The sequence below is a fragment of the Heterodontus francisci genome, chromosome 19, assembly GCF_036365525.1.
Source record: "Heterodontus francisci isolate sHetFra1 chromosome 19, sHetFra1.hap1, whole genome shotgun sequence".
Taxonomy (NCBI): domain Eukaryota; kingdom Metazoa; phylum Chordata; class Chondrichthyes; order Heterodontiformes; family Heterodontidae; genus Heterodontus; species Heterodontus francisci.
In genome coordinates, this window is record NC_090389.1 from 70,561,354 (window position 1) to 70,583,176 (window position 21,823).

Below are 21,823 nucleotides of genomic sequence, written 5' to 3' on the forward strand. Positions count from 1 at the left end.
CAGTATTGGTAGGATTGACCACCGCACAGTCCTTGTGGAGATGAAGTCCCACCTTCATATTGAGGATGCCCTCCATTGTGTTGTGTGGCACTGCCACTGTGCTAAATGGGATAAATTTCGAACAGATCTAGCAATGCAAAAGTGGCCGTCCATGAGGCGCTGTGGGCCATCAGCAGAAGCAGAATTGCACTCGACCACAATCTGTAACCTCATGGCCCGGCATATTCCCCACTCTACCGTTCCCATCAAGTCAGGAGACCAACCCTGGTTCAATGAAGAGTGCAGGAGGACATGCCAGGAGCAGCACCAGGCATACCTCAAAATGAGGTGCCAACCTGGTGAAGCTACAACACAGGACGATTTGCATGCCAGACTGCATAAGCAGCATGTGATAGACAGTGCTAAGCAATCCCATAACCAACGGATCAGATCTAAGCTCTTCAGTCCCGCCACATCCAGCCATGAATGGTGGTGGACATCTAACTAACTAACTGGAGGAGGTGGCTCCACAAATATCCCCATCCTCAATGATGGGGGAGCCAATACGTCCGTGCAAAAGATAAGGCTGAAGCATTTGCAACAATCTTCAGCCAGAAGCACCGAGTTGATGATCCATCTCGGCCTCCTCCTGGGGTCCCCAGGGTCACAGATGCCAGACTTCAGCCAATTCGATTCACTCTGTGGGATATCAAGAAATGACTGAAGGCACTGGATACTGCAAAGGCTTTGGCCCCTGACAATATTCTGGCTATAGTACTGAAGACCTGTGCTCCAGAACTTGCTGTGCCCCTAGCCAAGCTGTTCCAGTACAGCTACAACACTGGCATCTACCCGGCAATGCGGAGAATTACACAAAAAGCAGGAGAAGTCCAACCTGGCCAATTACCACCCCATCAGTCTGCTTTCAATCATCAGTAAAGTGATGGAAGGTGTCATTGACAGTGCTATCAAGTGGCACTTGCTTAGCAATAACCTGCTCACTGACACACAGCTTGGGTTCCGCCAGGGCCACTCAGCTCCTGACCTCATTACAGCCTTGGTTTAAACGTAGACAAAAGGGCTGAACTCAAGAGGTGAGGTGAGAGTGACTGCCCCTGACATCAAGGCAACATTTGACTGAGTATGGCATCGAGGAGCCGCAGCAAAACTGAAGTCAATGGGAATCAGAGGGGAGACTCTCCTCTGGTTGGAGTCATACCTAGCACAAAGGAAGATGGTTGTGGTTGTTGGAGGTCAATCATCTGAGCTCTAGGACATCACTGCAAGAGTACAAGTAACAGTACAGCACAGGAACAGGCCATTCGGCCCTCCAAGCCTGCGCCGATCTTGATGCCTGCCTAAACTAAAACCTTCTGCACTTCCGGGGACCGTATCCCTCTATTCCCATCCTATTCATGTATTTGTCAAGATGCCTCTTAAACGTCATTATCGTACCTGCTTCCACCACCTCCCCCGGCATCAAGTTCCAGGCACTCACCACCCTCTGTGTAAAGAACTTGCCTCGCACATCCCCTCGAGACTTTGCCCCTCTCACCTTAAACCTATGTCCCCTAGTAACTGACTCTTCCACCCTGGAAAAAAGCTTCTGACTATCCACTCTGTCCATGCCGCTCATAACTTTGTAAACCTCTATCATGTAACCCCTCCCCCTCCGTCGTTCCAGTGAAAACAATCCAAGTTTATCCAACCTTTCCTCATAGCTAATGCCCTCCAGACCAGGCAACATCCTGGTAAACCTCTTCTGTACCCTCTCCAAAGCCTCCACGTCCTTCTGGTAGTGTGGCGACCAGAATTGCACGCAATATTCTAAGTGTGGCCCAACTAAAGTTCTGTACAGCTGCAGCATGACTTGCCAATTTTTATACTCTATGCCCCAACCGATGAAGGCAAGCATGCCGTATGCCTTCTTGACTACCTTATCCACCTGCGTTGCCACTTTCAGTGACCTGTGGACCTGTACGCCCAGATCTCTTTGCCTGTCAATACTCCTAAGGGTTCTGTCATTTACTGTATACTTCCCACCTGCATTAGATCTTCCAAAATGCATTATCTCACATTTGTCCGGATTAAACTCCATCTGCCAATTCTCCGCCCAAGTCTCCAACCGATCGATATCCTGCTGTATCCTCTGACAATCCTCATCACTTTCCGCAACTCCACTAACCTTTGTGTCGTCCGCAAACTTACTAATCAGACCAGCTACATTTTCCTCCAAATCATTTATATATACTACAAACAACAAAGGTCCCAGCACTGATCCCTGCGGAACACCACTAGTCACATCCCTCCATTCAGAAAAGCACCCTTCCACTGCTATCCTCTGTCTTCTATGCCAGAACCAGTTCTGTATCCATCTTGCCAGCTCACCTCTGATCCCGTGTGACATCACCTTTTGTACCAGTCTGCCATGAGGGACCTTGTCAAAGGCTTTACTGAAGTCCATATAGATAACATCCACTGCCCTTCCTTCATCAATCATCATCGTCACTTCCTCAAAAAACTCAATCAAATTAGTGAGACACGACCTCCCCTTCACAAAACCATGCTGCCTCTCGCTAATAAGTTAGTTTGTTTCCAAATGGGAGTAAATCCTGTCCCGAAGAATCCTCTCGAATAATTTCCCTACCGCTGATGTCAGGCTCACCGGCCTAAAATTTCCTGGATTATCCTTGCTACCCTTCTTAAACAAAGGAACCTTAGGGTAGTGTCCTAGGCCCAACCATCTTCAGCCGCTTCATCAATGACCTTCCTTCAATCATAAGGTCAGAAGTTGGGATGTTCACTGATGATTGCACACTGTTCAGCACCATTTGCGATGACTCAGATACTGAAGCAGTCCATGTAGAATTGCAGCAAGACCTGCACAGTATCCAGGCTTGGGCTGATAAGTGGCAAGTAACATTCGCGCTACAGAAATGCCAGGCAATGACCATCTCCAACAAGAGAGAATCTAACCATCTCCCCTTGACATTACTATCGCTGAATCCCCCGCTTTCAACATCCCAGGGGTTACCATTGACCAGAAATTGAACTGGAGTAGCCATATAAATACCGTGGCTACAAGAGCAGGTCAGAGGCGAGGAATCCTGCGGCACGTAACTCACCTCCTGACTCCCCAAAGCCTGTCCACCATCTACAAGGCACAAGTCAGGAGTGTGATGGAATATTCTCCACTTGCCTGGATGGGTGCAGCTCCAACAGCACTCAAGAAGCTTCACACCATCCAGGACAAAGCAGCCCACTTGATTGGCACCCCATCCACAAACATTCACTCCCTCCATCACCGACGCACAGTGGCAGCAGTATGTACCATCGACAAGATGCACTGCAGCAATGCACCAAGACTACTTCGACAGCACCTTCCAAACCCGCGATCTCTACCAACTAGAAGGACAAGGGCAGCAAATGCATGGGAACACCACCATCTGCAAGTTCCCCTCCAAGTCACCCACCATTCTGACTTGGAACTATATCACCGTTCCTTCACAGTGGTTGGGTCAAAATCCTGGAACTCCCTTCCTAACAGCACTGTGGGTGTACCTACCCCACATGGACTGCAGCGGTTAAAGAAGGCAGCTCACCACCAACTTCTCTCGAGGGCAATTAGGAATGGGCAATAAATGCTGTGCTCGCCAGCGACGCCCACATCCCATGAATGAATAATAAAATATAACACTTGCCATGTAGGTGATGCTGCTGTTTAAGGTAGGCTTTATGATTGCCCATGAAGTAGTTGAGGGAAAACTTTTTTTGAAGAGCTGCTGCTAATAGGTGAAGAAATCGTGGACTGAATTTTAACAACCAAAAACGGGGTGGATTGGGGTTGGGACAGATGTTAAAATTTTTAAATTCTGAACCCTGAGCCCAGCACGCTTCCAACCACTCAATTCGGGACAAGGGGCAAGCAGCCAATCTGTTGCCAGGAGGTGGGTTAGCAACTTAAATATTTTAATGAGACTGTCAGTATCTGATTTAACCTGATTTTGCAGTGGGCAGCCAGGTTTCACCAGACCTCGGAAACCTGGCAGCTCAAGGGAGCTTTGAAGAGAAGGTGCATACTTTTACAGCGCTGCTTGTGGAGGAGGAGTAGGACTGCATCCACCTCTCCCTGTGGTCGGGTATTGAATCCCTAACCAGTTGTGGATTGGACCTGCCTGCTCCTGTGGCTTGCTCCCTGTAGCCCACCCCTGTTAATATCCAGGACAGTATGTCCAGATAAGCAGCAAAATATTGCAAATACTAACCTTTCAAGAAACACTGAGAGAGTCAGTTATTTAGTTGAGAATTTGAATAGTTAACTCTGAGACAAGGCAAAGTCCTTTGTTGCTTTCTCAATTGCAATTAATGAAAGCACTGTATGTTAATATTTCTAAGCTAGCAGTGTGCATTGATGGAGTTGACGAGAACATATGCATAACAGATGAAGTGAGAGGCGCAACAGAAAATGACCTCTTTGACAGTTTGATGGGAGCTCTGGACTGGATATGAACAGTGAGTCTGACCACAGATGGAGCACCCTGAATGGTGGGCAAGGAAGCTGCAATTCTGCCAAAGTTGTACGGCAAAATTCCAATTATCAACCCCAACCAGCAGTTTCGTAGTTTTCATGGCATTTTACATCAAGAAGTGCTGTCATAAAACTTCGAAAGTGAATCATGTTATAGATGTGGTTACTAAAACTGGAATTCTACTCCAGGTCCAGCTCTCAATTTTATTCAGCTGTTGGAAGAATGTGAATTTCAGCAGGGAGCTGTGTTTAGCTTTTTTGAATTGTGTGGTACAACCAAATTGTTCATAATTCAGAAATAGAAAGATGCTACTAAATTGCTTCAAGGCTTTGCTTTCATGGTGTTTTTTTAATTCTTTCTGGCATGTGGGCATTACTGGTAAGGCCAGCATTTGTTATCTATCCCTTTATTGCGCTTGACAACTGAGTGGCTTGCTGAGCCATTTCAGAGGGCAGTCAACCACATTACTGAGAGTCTGGAGTCACATGTAGGCCAGCAGATTATTTCCTTCCCTAAAGCACATTAGTGAACCAGATGGGGTTTTACGACAATCAATGATTTATTCATGGCACCATGACTGAGACTAACTTTCAATTCCATATTTTTATGAGTGGAATTTATTAATTATTTGAAATTAAATTCCACCAACTGCCATGGTGGGATTTGAACCCCAATCCCCAGGGAATTAGACTGGGCCACTGAATCATTAATTCAGTGACTTTTTTAAAATTCATTCATGGGATGTGGGCGACGCTGGCCAGGCCAGCATTTATTGCCCATCCCTAATTGTCCTAGAGAAGGTGGTGGTGAGCTGCCTTCTTGAACCGCTGCAGTCCATTTGGGGTAGGTATACCCACAGTGCTGTTAGGAAGGGAGTTCCAAGATTTTGACCCAGCGACAGTGAGGAAATGGCGATGTAGTTCCACGTCAGGAAGATGTGTGGCCTGGAGGGGAACTTGCAGGTGGTGGTGTTCCCATGTATTTGCTGCCCTTGTCCTTCTAGTTGGTAGAGGTCGCGGGTTTGGAAGGTGCTGTCTAAGGAGCCTCGGTGCATTGCTGCAGTGCATCTTGTAGATGGTACACACTGCTGCCACTGCGGTGGTGGAGGGAGTAAATGTTTGTAGATGGGGTGCCAATCAAGCGGGCTGCTTTGTCCTGGATGGTGTCGAGCTTCTTGAGTGTTGGAGCTGTGCCCATCCAGGCAAGTGGAGAGTATTCTATCACACTCCTGACTTGTGCCTTGGAGATAGTGGACAGGCTTTGGGGAGTCAGGAGGTGAGTTACTCGCCTCAGGATTCCTAGCCTCTGACCTGCTCTTGTAACCACGGTATTTATATGGCTACTCCAGTTCAGTTTCTGGTCAATGGTAGCCCCTAGGATATTGATAGCGGGGGTTTCAGCGATGGTAATGCCGTTGGATGTCAAGGGGAGATGGTTAGATTCTCTCTTGTTGGAGATGGTCATTGCCTGGCACTTGTGTGGCACAAATATTACTTACCACTTATCAGCCCAAGACTGGATATTGTCCAGGTCTTGCTGCATTTCTACAGAGACTGCTTCAGTATCTGAGAAGTCACAAATGGTGCTGAACATTGTGCAATCATCCGCGAACATCCCCACTTCTGACCTTATGATTGAAGGAAGGTCATTGATGAAGCAGCTGAAGATGGTTGGGCCTAGGACACTACTTTGAGGAACTCCTGCAGTGATGTCCTGGAGCTGAGATGATTGACCTTCAACAACCACAACCATCTTCCTTTGCGCTAGGTATGACTCCAGCCAGCGGAGGGTTTTCCCCCTGATTCCCATTGACCTCAGTTTTGCTAGGGTTCCCTGATGCCATACCCGGTCAAATGCTGCCTTAATGTCAAGGGCAGTCACTCTCACCTCATCTCTTGAGTTCAGCCCTTTTGTCCATGTTTGAACCAAGGCTGTAATGAGGTCAGGAGCTGAGTGGCCCTGGCGGAACCCAAACTGAGCGTCACTGAGCAGGTTATTGCTAAGCAAGTGCTGCTTGATGGCACTGTTGATGACACCTTCCATCACTTTACTGATGATAGAGAGTAGGCTGATGGGGCGGTAATTGGCCAGGTTGGAATTGTTCTGCTTTTTGTGTACAGGACATACCTGGGCAATTTTCCACATTGCAGGGTAGATGCCAGTATTGTAGCTGTACTGGAACAGCTTGGCTCGGGGCGTGGCAAGTTCTGGAGCACAGGTCTTCAGTACTATTGCCGGAATATTGTCAGGGCCCATAGCTTTTACAGTATCCAGTGCCTTTAGTCGTTTCTTGATATCACTCGGAGTGAATCGAATTGGCTGAAGTCTGGCATCTGTGATGCTGGGGACTTCATGAGGAGGCCGAGATGGATCATCAACTCCACTTCTGGCTGAAGATTGTTGCAAATGCTTCAGCCTTATCTTTCGCACTGATGTGCTGGGCTCCCCCATCATTGAGGATGGGGATATTTGTGGAGCCACCTCCTCCAGTTAGTTGTTTAATTGTCCACCACCATTCACGGCTGGATGTGGCAGGACTGCAGAGCTTAGATCTGATCAGTTAGTTATGGGATCGCTTAGCTCTGTCTATCGCATGCTGCTTACGCAGTCTGGCACGCAGATAGTCCTGTGTTGTAGCTTCACGAGGTTGACACCTAATTTTGAGGTATGCCTGGTGCTGCTCCTGGCATGCCCTCCTGCACTCTTCATTGAACCAGGGTTGGTCTCCTGGCTTGATGGTAATGGTAGAGTGGGGGTTATGCCAGGCCATGAGGTTACAGATTGTGGTTGAGTACAACTCTGCTGCTGCTGGTGCCTCATGGATGCCCACTTTTGCATTGCTAGATCTGTTCGAAATCCATCCCATTTAGCACGGTGATAGTGCCACACAACACGATGGACGGTATCCTCAATGTGAAGGCGGGACTTCGTCTCCACAAGGACTGTGCGGTGGTCACTCCTACCAATACAGTCACGGACAGAAGCATCTGCAGCAGGCAGATTGGTGAGGACGAGGTCAAGTATGTTTTTCCCCTCGTGTCAGTTCCCCCACCACTGACGCAGACCCAACTATGTCCTTTTGGACTCTGCCAGCTTGGTCAGTGGTGGTGCTACTGAGCCACTCTTGGTGATGGACATTGAAGTCCCCCACCCAGAGTACATTTTGTGCCTTGCCACCCTCAGTGCTTCCTCCAAGTGGTGTTCAACATGATGGAGTACTGAGTCATCAGCTGAGGGAGGGCGGTAGGTGGTAATCAGTAGGCGGTTACCTTGCCCATTTTTGACCTGATGCCGTGAGACTTCATGGGGTCCAGAGTCGATGTTGTGGACTCCCAGGGCAACTCCCTCCCTACTGTATACCACTGTGCCACCACTTCTGCTGTGTCTGTCCTGCCGGTGGGACAGGACATACCTAGGGATAGTGTTTGCTGTGTCTGGGACACTGTCTGTAAGGTATGATTCCGTGAGTATGACTATGTCAGGCTGTTGCTTGACTAGTCTGTGGGACAGCTGTCCCAACTTTGGCACATGCCCCCAGATGTTAGTAAGGAGGACTTTGCAGGGTCGACAGAGCTGGGTTTGCCATTGTCGTTTCCGGTGCCTAGGTTGATGCCGGGTGGTCCATCCAGTTTCATTCCTTTTTATTGACTTCGTAGCGGTTAGGTACAACTGAGTGGCTTGCTGTGGGTCTGGAGTCACATGTAGGCCAGACCAGGTAAGGACAGCAGATTTCCTTCCCTCAAGGACATTATTGAACCAGATGGGTTTTTACAACAATTGACAATGGTTTCATGGCCATCGTTAGACTAGCTTTTAATTTCAGATTTATTTATTAAACTCAAATTCCACCTTCTGCTGTGATGGGATTCGAACCCATGTCCCCAGATTAATACCCTGGGTCTGTGGGTTATTCGTCGAGTGATAATACCACTACGCCACCGCCTACCCCCAATTATGGAGCAGCTGAATTCACTCAGCATAAGAATGGAGAGCTGCAATAATGTAGTGACAGGATACTATGGTGATATTTGGGCCTTTGAGGTGACGTTTCAACTGTAGGAGAAACAGCTGTCCCAGACTAACCTGGCACTTTTCCCACCTTGAAATTAATATGTGGCACTGTTGGGACTCAATGTGATGGTGACACAAAATGGCACATGTAGCTGACTCTTAACTTTCCTCTGAAATGGCCGAGCAAGCCATTGACTTGTCAAGGGCAGTTAGGGATGGGCAACAAATGTTGGCCTTGCCAGTATCACCCACATCCCATGAAAGAATTAAAAAAAGATCGCTGAACCAAGAAGGGAATTTGAATTCTCTGCCTTCAAGAGCTGTCAAGTAGAGTTTGAAATTTTCAGCACAACATTTTCCATCAATATGCATGAAGTATCAAAGGAACACCTATTATGACACTCTGCTGAAGAAAATGTTTTCCTCGATGTTGGTATTCCAAGTTTTAGGAGTACCTGGCATCAAACTATCCCAAACTGAGTTTTTTTTGTGTCAAGAATTCTTTCCATGTTTTGGACCACGAATGTATTCTCTTTCATGGGTATCAATGCCTCAACTACATTTTCAAAAATGTACATCAAGTTGAACCGGCGATGAAGTACTTTTGAAATATGGTCACTGTTGCAATGTAGGAAATATCTAATAAGTACCAATATGGTTTATTTGTTATCTATTTCTGTTTTAATAACTATTTCTGAATGTGCAAGGATATTGGATTAAACCCAGCATATAAAATGTGTTTGACACAACTGCTCTAAAAGCATACTGAATGCTATCTTTCAGGTGGTGCATCTTTTAAAAAAAAAACTTGCCTGTAATTTCATAGCATAATCTGGGAATGCCAGAAAAATGATTTTAGTTCAAGATGAAGTGGTAATATTATCTGTATTTGGCATTCTAGTCTCCATCAGAATCTTCACCAAGGGTAGATCAAGGTTTGGCAGATTGTCATTGTTTTTATATAAATGGATGATTGTGAGAGCTCTGTGATTTGAGGAGGCCAGAGAAAGTTTTCAACTTGGTGGAACATTACAATTTATAACAGTGGTTATTGGTTGAATCAGCCTCAACTGTAATACTTTCTATGCCAGAGTTAAGTATTTTGCTAATATTTACTTTTACATGTGAAGAATGATCCTTTGGAAGTGTTACTTTATCCCAGCGTGGGTCAAAATATATATATGTTTTTTTTTTAGAGTTACAGCACTGAAACAGGCCATCGGCCCACCGAGTCTGTGCTGACCGACAACCACCCATTTATACTAACCCTACAATAATCCCATATTCCCTATCACCTCCCTACACTCGGGGCAATTTACAACGGCCAATTTACCTATCACCTGCAAATCTTTGGATGTGGGAGGAAACCGGAGCACCCGGCGAAAACCCACGCAGACACAGGGAGAACTTGCAAACTCCACACAGGCAGTACCCATAATCGAACCCGGGTCCCAGGAGCTGTGAGGCTGCAGTGCTAACCACTGCGCCGCCCATTAAATAGAGGAAACAAACGTCGAAAATTAGGAATTAAATAATCACTGAACCTTCTTACAAATCAAAGCAATCATCCAATTTTAATTGAAACTAAAAATATAAGTTTGAGAAATCAATGGAATGTCAACCATTTTTACAAGTGAATGGTTAAACTATAAATTGACTTACCAGCATCAGAACATTGGACTACCCGTACTTGGCACACACATTTTAAAGGACATGTGAAAAATAGGTCATCTGGAGTGGGTGGTGGGGTTGGTTTTTGTTGTGGTTGGATGATGTCAGATGCGTTCTGGGGAGGATCCTGTTGCATAATGTGCTCTGCCAGGAAGTGAAGGAATTCATTCTGAAGTAATGATTTAGCAGAACACAGAGCCACAATGGACAGGAATACAAATGTTCTCATAGTGAATCCTAGATGATAGAACTTTAGTTCAATAAAATGAGGAAGACAAATAATAAAGCAAGGTTAGAATGTTGCTCATATTAAAACATAGTTTGTTATTACATTGCAGCTATTACTGAAGAATTAATCCATTTCCAAGGTTGAATGTTTAAATCTGATTCAGTAAGTGTTCCACATAATCAGTGCACCAGATACGAATACAAAATAAAGCAACTCAATATGCAGACTGCTCCTGTGGAAAATCCCATTATCTGCTATCCTGATTATATTCCTGACTTTTTGCAGGAGTAAATCTGGCTCATTGAACAGCCCACGAATGTTCCTTTTGCCATTGTACTTTTTCCTCAGTCATAGATTCCCTTGCATCTTGATAGACAGGGCCTTCAACTGGATCTGTCCCATTTCCCCTGTTCCTGCTCTCATCCATCCTCCTCAACTGCTTAGAATCACCTTTGTCCTCACCTTCCAATCAACCAACTATTGTATTTGACAGATCATTTTTTGTCACTTCTGCTGGCACCAACATCACCCCACCACTAAACACATTTTTCCCTCCCATTCCTCTCTGCCTTCAGTCAGGATTATTTTCTCTGGTTCATTCTTCCACAAACATACCACCTGCACTCCTTCCCCATCACTTTATCATGCTCGCATAGAAGATGCAACACCTTCCTGTTCATCTCCTAGACAACTGCCCAGAGCAAGAGGGTAACCAGGGAAAGGGTTGGCCCACTCAAGGACAGAGATGGGAATCTATGCGTGGAGCCAGAGGAAATGGGCGAGGTGCTAAATGAGTACTTTGCATCAGTATTCACCAAGGAGAAGGACTTGGTGGATGATGAGCCTAGGGAAGGGAGTGTAGATAGTCTCAGTCATCTCATTATCAAAAAGGAGGAGGTGTTGGGTGTCTTGCAAAGCATTAAGGTAGATAAGTCCCCAGGGCCTGATGGGATCTACCCCAGAATACTGAGGGAGGCAAGGGAAGAAATTGCTGGGGCCTTGACAGAAATCTTTGCATCCTCATTGGCTACAGGTAAGATCCCAGAGGACTGGAGAATAGCCAATGTTGTTCCTTTGTTTAAGAAGGGTGGCAAGGATAACCCAGGAAATTATAGGCCGGTGAGCCTTACGTCAGTGGTAGGGAAACTATTAGAGAGGATTCTTCGGGACAGGATTTACTCCCATTTGGAAACAAACTAACTTATTAGTGAGAGACAGCATGGTTTTGTGAATGGGAGGTCGTGTCTTACTAATTTGATTGAGTTTTTTGAGGAAGTGACAAAGATGATTGATGAGGGAAGGGCAGTGGATATTGTCTATATGGACTTCAGTAAAGCCTTTGACAAGGTCCCGCATGGCAGACTGGTGCAAAAGGTGAAGTCACATGGGATCAGAGGTGAGCTGGCAAGATGGATACAGAACTGGCTCAGTCACAGAAGACAGAGGGTAACAGTGGATGGGTGTTTTTCTGAATGGAGGGATGTGACTAGTGGTGTTCCGCAGGGATCAGTGCTGGGACCTTTGCTGTTTGTAGTATATATAAATGATTTGGAGGAAAATATAGCTGGGCTGATTAGTAAGTTTGCGGACGACACAAAGGTTAGTGGAGTTGCGGATAATGATGAGGATTGTCAGAGGATGCAGCAGGATATCGATTGGTTGGAGACTTGGGCGGAGAAATGGCAGATGGAGTTTAATGTGGACAAATGTGAGGTAATGCATTTTGGAAGGTCTAATGCAGGTGGGAGGTATACAGTAAATGGCAGAACCCTTAGGGGTATTGACAGGCAGAGGGATCTGGGCGTACAGGTCCACAGGTCACTGAAAGTGGCAACGCAGGTGGATAAGGTAGTCAAGAAGGCATACGGCATGCTTGCCTTCATCGGTCAGGGCATAGAGTATAAAAATAGGCAAGTCATGCTGCAGCTGTACAGAACTTTAGTTAGGCCACACTTAGAATATTGTGTGCAATTCTGGTCGCCACACTACCAGAAGGACGTGGAGGCTTTGGAGAGGGTACAGAGGAGGTTTACCAGGATGTTGCCTGGTCTGGAGGGCATTAGCTATGAGGAGAGGTTGGAAAAACCCGGATTGTTTTCACTGGAACGACGGAGGTGGAGGGGCGACATGATAGAGGTTTACAAAGTTATGAGCGGCATGGACAGAGTGGAAGAGTCAGTTACTAGGGGACATAGGTATAAGGTGCGAGGGGCAAAGTTTAGAGGGGATGTGCGAGGCAAGTTTTTTACACAGAGGGTGGTGAGTGCCTGGAACGTGCTGCCAGGGGAGGTGGTGGAAGCAGATACGATAGCGACGTTTAAGAGACATCTTGACAAATATATGAATAGGAAGGGAATAGAGGGATATGGGCCCCGGAAGTGCAGAAGGTGTTAGTTTTGGCAGGCATCAAGATCAGCGCAGGCTTGGAGGGCCGAATGGCCTGTTCCTGTGCTGTACTGTTCTTTGCCCCAGATACATCTTCTGGATGAGACAACAATTTACAAGTTCTTTGTCCCAACCTAGTGTATTGTATTTGATCACATTGTGGAGATTAAATTCAGATTAGGTGACTGCTTTAATGAACACCTCCATTCTGTCCTCAAGTACGACCCCGAGCTCCCTGTCACTTGCCACTTCAGTTCCCTATCCCACTCACACTCTTGCTCCTCTGTATTTGGTTGTCTCCAGTATTCCAGTGTTACTTGACACATGTTCCAGGGCTATCTCTTGATCTCTCTATTAGGCACTTAGCAGCCTTCTGGTCTTAATATTGACATAATTAACTTCAGACTTTAATTATAGCATTCACTTTCTGTTTGGCAGTAAGTGTTGGTGATGTGGTATGGTTGTGTCAGCATATTTTGGGATGGGGCAGGAAAGAATGAGTGGGAACCGTACATCAATTCACTGTGTGGTCAGGCTGGTCTGAATCCTTGATGACAAAATGTTTTCTTCTAATATAAAATAAAAACAGAAAGTGCTGGAAATACTCAGCATGTCAGGCAGCATCTGTGGAGAGAGAAGCAGAGGTAACGTAGCAGGTCTGTGACCTTTCATCAGAACTGACGAAAGGTCACAAACTGGAATTGTTAACTCTGCTTCTCTCTCCACAGATGCTGCCTGACCTGCTGAGTATTTCCAGCACTTTCTGTTTTTATTTCAGATTTCCAGCATCTGCAATATTTTGCTTTTATTTAAATGTTTTCTTCTCCCTAGTTGCTGGGCCACTGGAGCCTCCTCTGCTTTGCTACTTATTCGTGCTTCCATTTCTACCAGCCAGAACCTCCATCTCCTCAGTGATTCATCCATTCTTTGTATCTCATAGATGTCTCATTGTTTCATGTTAATATCACTTCTGGCATTTTACTATCTCCTCTTTTCCACTTAAAGACTTGACCGTGTTTCTGTTTTTTTTGTGTGCATATGTTCCCTCTTCTTTTACTTTGTAAATGCTGTACATCTGTAATATTTTCCAGTTTCAATGAAAGGTCTGCACCATACAACTATAGAAAACTTACAGCACAGAAAGAGGCCATTGGGCCCAATGCGTCTGGGCCGGCTAGAAACTGCTAACTGGACAATAGCCAAAACAGGCCCATTCCAGGAATTTCAAGTCTGAGCACAGCACACTTTCTATGGACTGCGAGTGCTCCTTTTTAGTGGGCCAGGTGTCTGCCTGAGCTCCCAAGGGTTTGCTAGACTGTTATCCATGAACACATCGGGTTCGGGACTTGCTGCTGTGCAGATTTGGGTGCTGGCAGCAGGACTTCAACTGGAAAACGTCGGCAGAACCTCGAACTGACCACAAGAATCCAGGGCAAAGGAGGCTGATTTTTTATTTTTAAAAAAAAAAGGGCGGCGCAGTGGTTAGCAGCGCAGCCTCACAGCTCCAGCGACCCGGGTTCAATTCCGGGTACTGCCTGTGTGGAGTTTGCAAGTTCTCCCGGTGTCTGCGTGGGTTTCCTCCGGGTGCTCCGGTTTCCTCCCACATGCCAAAGACTTGCTGGTTGATAGGTTAATTGGCCATTATAAATTGCCCCTAGTATAGGTAGGTGGTAGGGAAATATAGTGACAGGTGGGGATGTTGTAGGAATATGGAATTAGTGTAGGATTAGTATAAATGGGTGGTTGATGGTCGGCACAGACTCGGTGGGCCGAAGGGCCTGTTTCAGTGCTGTATCTCGAAAACTAAAACTAAACTAAAAAATCTAGCCGCCCATTCTAATCCCACCTTTCAGCACCTGGTCCTTAGCCTTGCAGGTTACAGAACTTCAGGTGGTGTTCTAGGTACCTTTTAAATGAGTTGAGGGTTTCTGCCTTCACCACCAATCTGGGCAGTGAATTCCAGATACCCACCACCCTCTGGGTGAAAAAGTTTTTCCTCATGTCCCCTCTAATCCTCTACCAATCACCTTAAATCTATGCCCCTGGTAATTGACCTCTCCGCTAGGGGGAACAGGACTTTTCTGTCTACTCAATCTGGGCCCCTCATAATTTTGTACACCTCAATTAAGTCACTCCTCAGCCTCCTCTGTTCTAAGGAAAACAACCCTAGCCTATTCACCCTTTCCTCGTAGCTGCAATTTTCAAGCCCTGGCAACATTCTTGTAAATCTCCTCCTTCCTGTGATGTGGTGACCAAAACTGTATGCAATACTCTAGCTGTGGCCTAACCAGCATTTTATACAGCACCTGAAACATCACCTTCTCTGTTCTTTTCATAGATGCTGACTGATCTGCTGAGTGTTCAGCATTTTCAATGTTGTTTCAAGATTTTCAGCCTCTGCAGTGTTTTGTTTTTAAAATATACTTATAATGAACTTTTATATGTGCTGAATATTTTAGTTAAAGAAAACAGTATTCGCTCATGTACACCATATAGAGAGCATGACTGTTAGCATTTAGATATAGCAAAAGATTATGTTTGGCGGTGCAGTCATTCCTTTGATTCAGGCTTTGAGTTTTATTTGCGAAATCTGTTGACCATACTGTCTCTCTCTTGTTTGTCTTTTTAATGTTTACACTACCATTAACCCTATGATTACTGAATATGTTCTGTACTAATAAAAGATTTCTTTACTTCACATAATAAACATAGTTTGGGAAATTCCTCACAGCTAATTTTGCTTTGCAGGTAATGTTTTTCAGAAGTGCTGTAGAAACCCTGTTTACACCACAGTTTTGCTTCTGCATTAAATGAGTGTAAGGGCATACCATTTTGAATGAATACTGACTTGGAACACTAGAACAGAGCTGGTCAGTGTTAGTTAAATTTAGGGTTAAAAAATGAAAATTCATCTTTGCACGTCTGAGGAGCAATTTACTAAGGAACCTGGTAATAACAGGCAGAGTTACTATTTTCTACCTGTCAGAACATCCTGGTACGTCTGCAGGTCCTACAGATGAAAAAATGAAATACATTTTTCTCCTAACAATTTTGCATTGAAGGTCCGTCCCTCTCTTTTAGGAAGATGCTCCTTAAAGGAAGGGGAGAATTACTCCTTTTAAAGAATTACTGGATGTCTCTGCCAGGCATTCATTTTTTGATGGATAACCAGTAAGAGAGTTGCACAGGTACCTGGCAGCACCCTGTAGTCTGATGCCATTTTCCATTTGAGTGGATGGTAGAGCGAAAAACTTGTTAAGCTCACCAACGCACTGGTGTATCTTTCAACTTCAGTGGGGAGCATACAATGGACTATTTGAAACTTTCTCTCCGTTATGTACTATGGGTGATTCTCCTTTCCGTTAAAATCATTGGAGTGGAAATCGGGTGTACAGGCATCTGATACACCAGTTCTATATCCCTGCTAAAATTGAAAGTTGTCCCATTTAACTCTAAAACTCATCAAGGATGAACCTGAAAGTCAATGACACTGTATTCATTGAGGAAGTTAAATGTAATATAGAAGAAAGTTTACTTAATAATTATTTGAAAGGATTATCATATGGAGGTTTGTTTAAGTGACAATCATTTTTCTTATTAATTAAAAGCGTATGGTTGCTACCTGAAGTTTTCAGTTCCAAGTAGTTTAATGACAGAATGGTAAGATATGGAATATAGTAGAGGAAATAGCCACTACTGGACTGAATTTAACTACAAAGATGTTAACATTGTATGAATTAGTATTACTTGAGTAACTAATAATTTCTATTGTGGTTAAGTATGATTTGTAAGAGATTGTAAATTCTAACAGGGTGTAAGATAAATCGGGCTGTAGAAAGGTCAACATTTGCTGAAGATTGTTTTCTGTGTTATTTGTACGAATACATTTGGTTCATATTTTAATCAAAATAGTTGCAATCTATGTTGCCTTCTGTTGCAGTACACTTTATTTTGATCTGTCTTTGCCTCTAAAATTTCAACACATTGAAATATTTTTCTGGACAATTATTAATATTGGTTACCAAAATACATTTTTGGCCAAACTAATTTTCTGTTTGTGATAATGTTGATCATACAATTTACTAATACATTTTTACTTCTACAATTAGAACTGAAACTTAGACAATTTTGTTTCCAGTTCTTCCAGTTGTTTGCAAATAGTATTCATAGTTGAAAAGAACACTTAATTTTTTTTACAAAGAAACTTATTTTATAAAGTCATTTGTTTAAAATTTATCAAAACACAACTAACGCTTGCTTTATAATAGTTGATATATAGTAGATAAAGTAGAGACAAAATACACTCAATGTGAATATTTATATATTCAAAGAATCATACAGCACAAAATGAGGCTTTTTGGCTCATTGTGCCTGTGCCAGCTCTTGGAAAAACTTAGTCCCGCTGTCCTGCTCTTTCTCCATAAACCTGAAATGTTTCACCCTTCAAATATTTATCTAATTCCCTTTTGAAAGTTTGTTTTGAATCTGTTTCTGCCATGCTTCCATGCATTCCAAGTTATAACAACACGCTGCATAATAGTAATGTCAATTTCCTTATTGTACCTGTAAATGTTCAAAAATGTAATCCCAGCAATAGCAAAATACAAAAAATGTAGTTTAGTTTGAAGAGAGTGAGAAATATATTTGGTGAGTAAATCAAAGTATTAAGAGCCTTACAACAAACCAGGAAAGCTACCTGTAGTTTCGGCAGTAGATAGCTGTCACACTTAAAATGATCTGCCACTGTTATGCTTCTCTGTTGTATGTGCGCCAAAAAGTTTTGCATTGAGAAAGATACTTTTAGGCATGAAGTTCCATGAGAAACCCTTAAGTAATGTTATGCATGCCAGAACTTTATCCAGTACAATGTGTAAGCAGAACTACCGTTTAAGAATCATTTGATTGTAGAAACGTATACTGACTATTTTGTACTGCATAATTTTTTCAATATTTATATTCAGTCACTGAAAATGCATTTTTGCTTTATTTTCAAAATGCCCTTATATTAATGACAACAGCAATATTTTAACAGACATTTATTCATAAATGAGCAGAGTTTTGAATTTAAACTGCTTAGGATCAATATGACTTGCAATTTTTCCACGTAGATGAATTTCACAGTTTGCATATTTGGTTTGCCTAGATGTTCAAAGGTAGAATAACTTGCATTTATATGGTGCCTTTCACAACTTCAGGACGCCCCAAAGCACTTTACAGCCAATGATTGATATATTCAAGAAATAAATAGAAAATCACAAAACACAGTTTGAATGCCTGACCTTGTACATTTCTATTTTGCTAAAGAATACTTTAAATTAATTTATTATATACCTTAAAGTATTTCTGTTGTAAATACCTTTTAAAAATGTACTTACCTCAGGAAAGCTTAGATGACAGTGTTGTTGCCACAAAAATCTTGCAGTTTCATGTAGATTTTTATTGCAGAAAAATTATGAGAAGAAATCAGTGTAAGTTAAAGGAAATAATACATATAATTGAAAAGAAAATTTTCCTGGATATAAAAAGTTTCTTCCCGGCAGTCAGATAACATTGAAACAGAAACGCTCATGGATCATCACTTCATGAAACTCTCAACCAAATATTGAAAATGCATTGTAAGTGCTCATATGTTTCCCATCAGTTCTTGTAACTAAGCCAAAACATTTCTTTGGATTTCTGGATGATTCCTATAATAGCTATAAAGCCCTGTCGTTCAACGTGGGTGATAAAAATGATGGCGTATGGCCATTCTAAATATGATTGTTATAGGTGCAACAATCTGACCTGTCGCAGTAAGGTCAGAGACCTTAAATGATTTTTATTTCCATTTTATATAGGTAGACACACATGCTTTTTATATATATCTGTAGACAAAAGTTTCATGTTTGCATCAGTCATGCAATTTTATAGCAGATTTACTCTTGTGCAGTCACTATACTTTTTTGCTGTAACCATCACTCTAACCATACAACTGTTGTTTTACCCATGTTTATGCAATAAATATAGTGAAAGTAATGGGTTACGTAGAGTATTATATTTATATGACGTCTGGAATTCTGACTAAAATTTGCTTGATGAGGTAAATGGGTGTAAGAAGAATCTCATCAGGTCATCTGTAGTTTATATCTAATAAACATAGTGGCATTCATCAAATACTACTTTAATCATAGTTCACATATTTGCCTTTATTGAATTGCAGTTGTATAGTCATATGCTTCTTGTTCCTTTGATAGGATTCCATGTAATTCAGTGACTTTAATTTCTTTGTAACTTGTATAGTATACCAAAAGGTTGATGTGGAAGGAGAAATAATTTATGACACAGCAATGCTACAAATTTTGCTCCACCATAAACGCTTTCTAGGAGTCAGTGCCATCAGTTTCTTCCTTAAGTGGTCTAAGCATCTTATTGTAATGGGAGTTGACTCACGTTGTATGGCACAGTATAAATCAGAAAATTAGAGGTGCAAGTAACCTGGGTAATACAGTAATCATGGCCTTCAGTCTACCTGTAGACTGGGTAAACCTAATTATCCCGAATTCCTGGAATGTATACGAGATGGTTTTCTGGAACAGTATGTTGAGAAACCAACTGGAGAATGGGCTATTTTAGATCTAGTATTGTGCAGTGAGAAAGGGCTAATTAATTCTGTCATAAAGGAGTCTCGAGGGAAGAGTGACCATAATGATTAGATTAGAGATACAGCACTGAAACAGGCCCTTCGGCCCACCGGGTCTGTGCCGACCATCAGCCACCCATTTATACTAATCCTACACTAATCCCATATTCCTACCAAACATCCCCATCTGTCCCTATATTTCCCTACCACCTACCTATACTAGTGACAATTTATAATGGCCAATTTACCTACCAACCTTGTGGGAGGAAACCGGAGCACCCGGAGAAAACCCACGCAGACACAGGGAGAACTTGCAAACTCCACACAGGCAGTACCCGGAATCGAACCCGGGTCCCTGGAGCTGTGAGGCTGCAGTGCTAACCACTGCGCCGCCCTTTATATGATAATATAAAATTCTAAGTTTGAAAGTGATGTACTTCAATCCAAAACTAGGATTTTAAATCTGAACGAAGGAAACTAAGAAGGTATGAGGGGCAAATTGGCTGTGGTAGATTGGGAAACGAGATTAAAAGGTATGATGGTAGACAGGCAATGGCTAACAGTTAAAGAATTAATCCATGGTTTGCAACAAATTTATATTCCTTTGAGGCAGAAAAACCCAGCAGGAAAGGTGATCGAACCATGGCTAACAAGAGAAGTTAAAGATTGTATTAGATAAAAGGAAGAGGTTTATGAAGTTGCCAAAAAAAAGTAGTAAGCCTGAGGATTGGGAGCATTTTAGAATTGAGCAAAGGAGGATCAAGAAACTGATACAGAAAGAAAAAAATGGAATATGAAAGTAAACTAGCGAGAAAAATAAAAATGGACTGTAAAAGCTTCTATAGGTATGTGGAAAGAAAAAGATGAGCAAAGACAAATGTAGGCCCACGACAGGCAGAGAGAGGAAAATTTATAATGGGGAATAAGGAAATGGCAGAGAAACTGAATAAATACTTTGGTCTGCATTTTAAAAGCCAGATGCCAAAATAGGTGGCAGGTGGAAAAATTTGCGGCCTGCACACATGGGACCCACGTCATGGAGCCATACAAACATATGAATTAGGAGCAGGAGTAGACCATTCAGCCGTTTGAGCCTGCTCCGCCATTCAATAACTTCATGGCTGAACTGATTACTCCACATTTCCACCAAGCCCCAATAACTTCCCACCCCCTTGCTTATTAAGAATCTATCTACCTCTGCCTTAATAATATTCAAAGACTCTGCTTCCATCGCCTTTTGAGGAAGAGAATTCAAAGACTCACGACTCTCTGAGAGAAAAGATTTCTCCTAATCTCTGTCTTAAATGGGTGACCCCTTATTTTTAAACAGTGACCCCTAGTTCGAGATTCTCCCACAAGGGAAAACATCCTTTCCACATCCATCCTGTCAAGATCCTTCAGGATCTTATATGTTTCAATCGAGTTGCTTCTTACTCTTCTAAACTCCGGCGATACAAGCCTAGCCTGTCCAATTTTTCCTCATAAGACAGCCCGCCCATTCCAGGTATTAGTCGAGTAAACCTTCTCTGTACTGCCTCCAACACATTTACATCCTTCCTTAAATAATTAGACCAGTACGATACACAGTACTCCAGATGTGGTCTCACCCTGTATAGCTGAAGCATAACCTCCCTACTTTTGTATTCAATTCCCCTCACGATAAACAATAACATTCTTTTAGCTTTCCTAATTACATGCTGTACCTGCATACTAACCTTTTGCGATTCGTGCACTAGGACACCCAGATCTCAGAGCTCTGCAATCTCTCATCATTTAGATCATATGCTTTTTTATTTTTGCTCCCAAAATGGGCAATTTCACACTTTCCCACATTATACTCCATTTGTCAGGTCTTTTCCCACTCACTTAACCTATTTATATCCCTTTGTAGCCCCCTTATGTCCTCTTCACAAGTTACTTTCCTACCTATCTTTGTGTCATCAGCAAATTTAGCACCCATATCTTCGGTCCCTTCATCTAAATCATTTATGTAAATTGTAAAAAGTTGAGGCCCCAGTACAGATTCCTGTGACACACAACTCGTTACATCTTGCCAACCAGAAAATGACCCATTTATGCCTACTCTCTGTTTCCTGTTAGCTAGCCATTCTTCTATCCATACCAATATGTTACCCCCTACACATGAGCTTTTATTTTCTGCCATAATCTTTTGATGTGGCACCTTATCAAATGCCTTCTGGAAATCTAAGTACAGTATATCCACTGGTTCCCCTTTATCCATAGCACATGTAACTCCCTCAAAGAACTCCAATAAGTTGGTGAAACATGATTTCCCTTTCACAAAACCATGTTGACTCTGCCTGATTACCTTGAATTTTTCTAAATGCCTGCTATAATGCCTTTAGTAATAGCTTCTAACATTTTCCCTCAGACAGATGT

General features: G+C 43.1%; 2 protein-coding genes across 4 annotated transcripts in view; one reads left to right on the forward strand and one right to left on the reverse strand.

The window, feature by feature from the left end:
• Positions 1-21,823, forward strand: part of cenpp (centromere protein P) — a 392,661-nt gene that overhangs the window by 224,364 nt on the left and 146,474 nt on the right. The gene's annotated exons all lie outside the window — the stretch shown is intronic.
• The window catches only part of aspn (asporin (LRR class 1)), a 79,511-nt gene that overhangs the window by 31,620 nt on the left and 26,068 nt on the right, over positions 1-21,823 (reverse strand). Inside the window, exons 1-2 of one of the 2 annotated variants that reach the window (XM_068051888.1) lie at positions 18,180-18,366; positions 10,182-10,440 (exon numbers count right to left, since the gene is read on the reverse strand). In XM_068051888.1, coding sequence (XP_067907989.1) covers positions 10,182-10,419 — 238 coding nt within the window. In that variant the 5' untranslated portion in view covers positions 10,420-10,440; positions 18,180-18,366. Of the gene's footprint in view, positions 1-10,181; positions 10,441-18,179; positions 18,367-21,823 lie in introns of those variants that run through there. The other variant, XM_068051889.1, reaches the window with a different exon arrangement.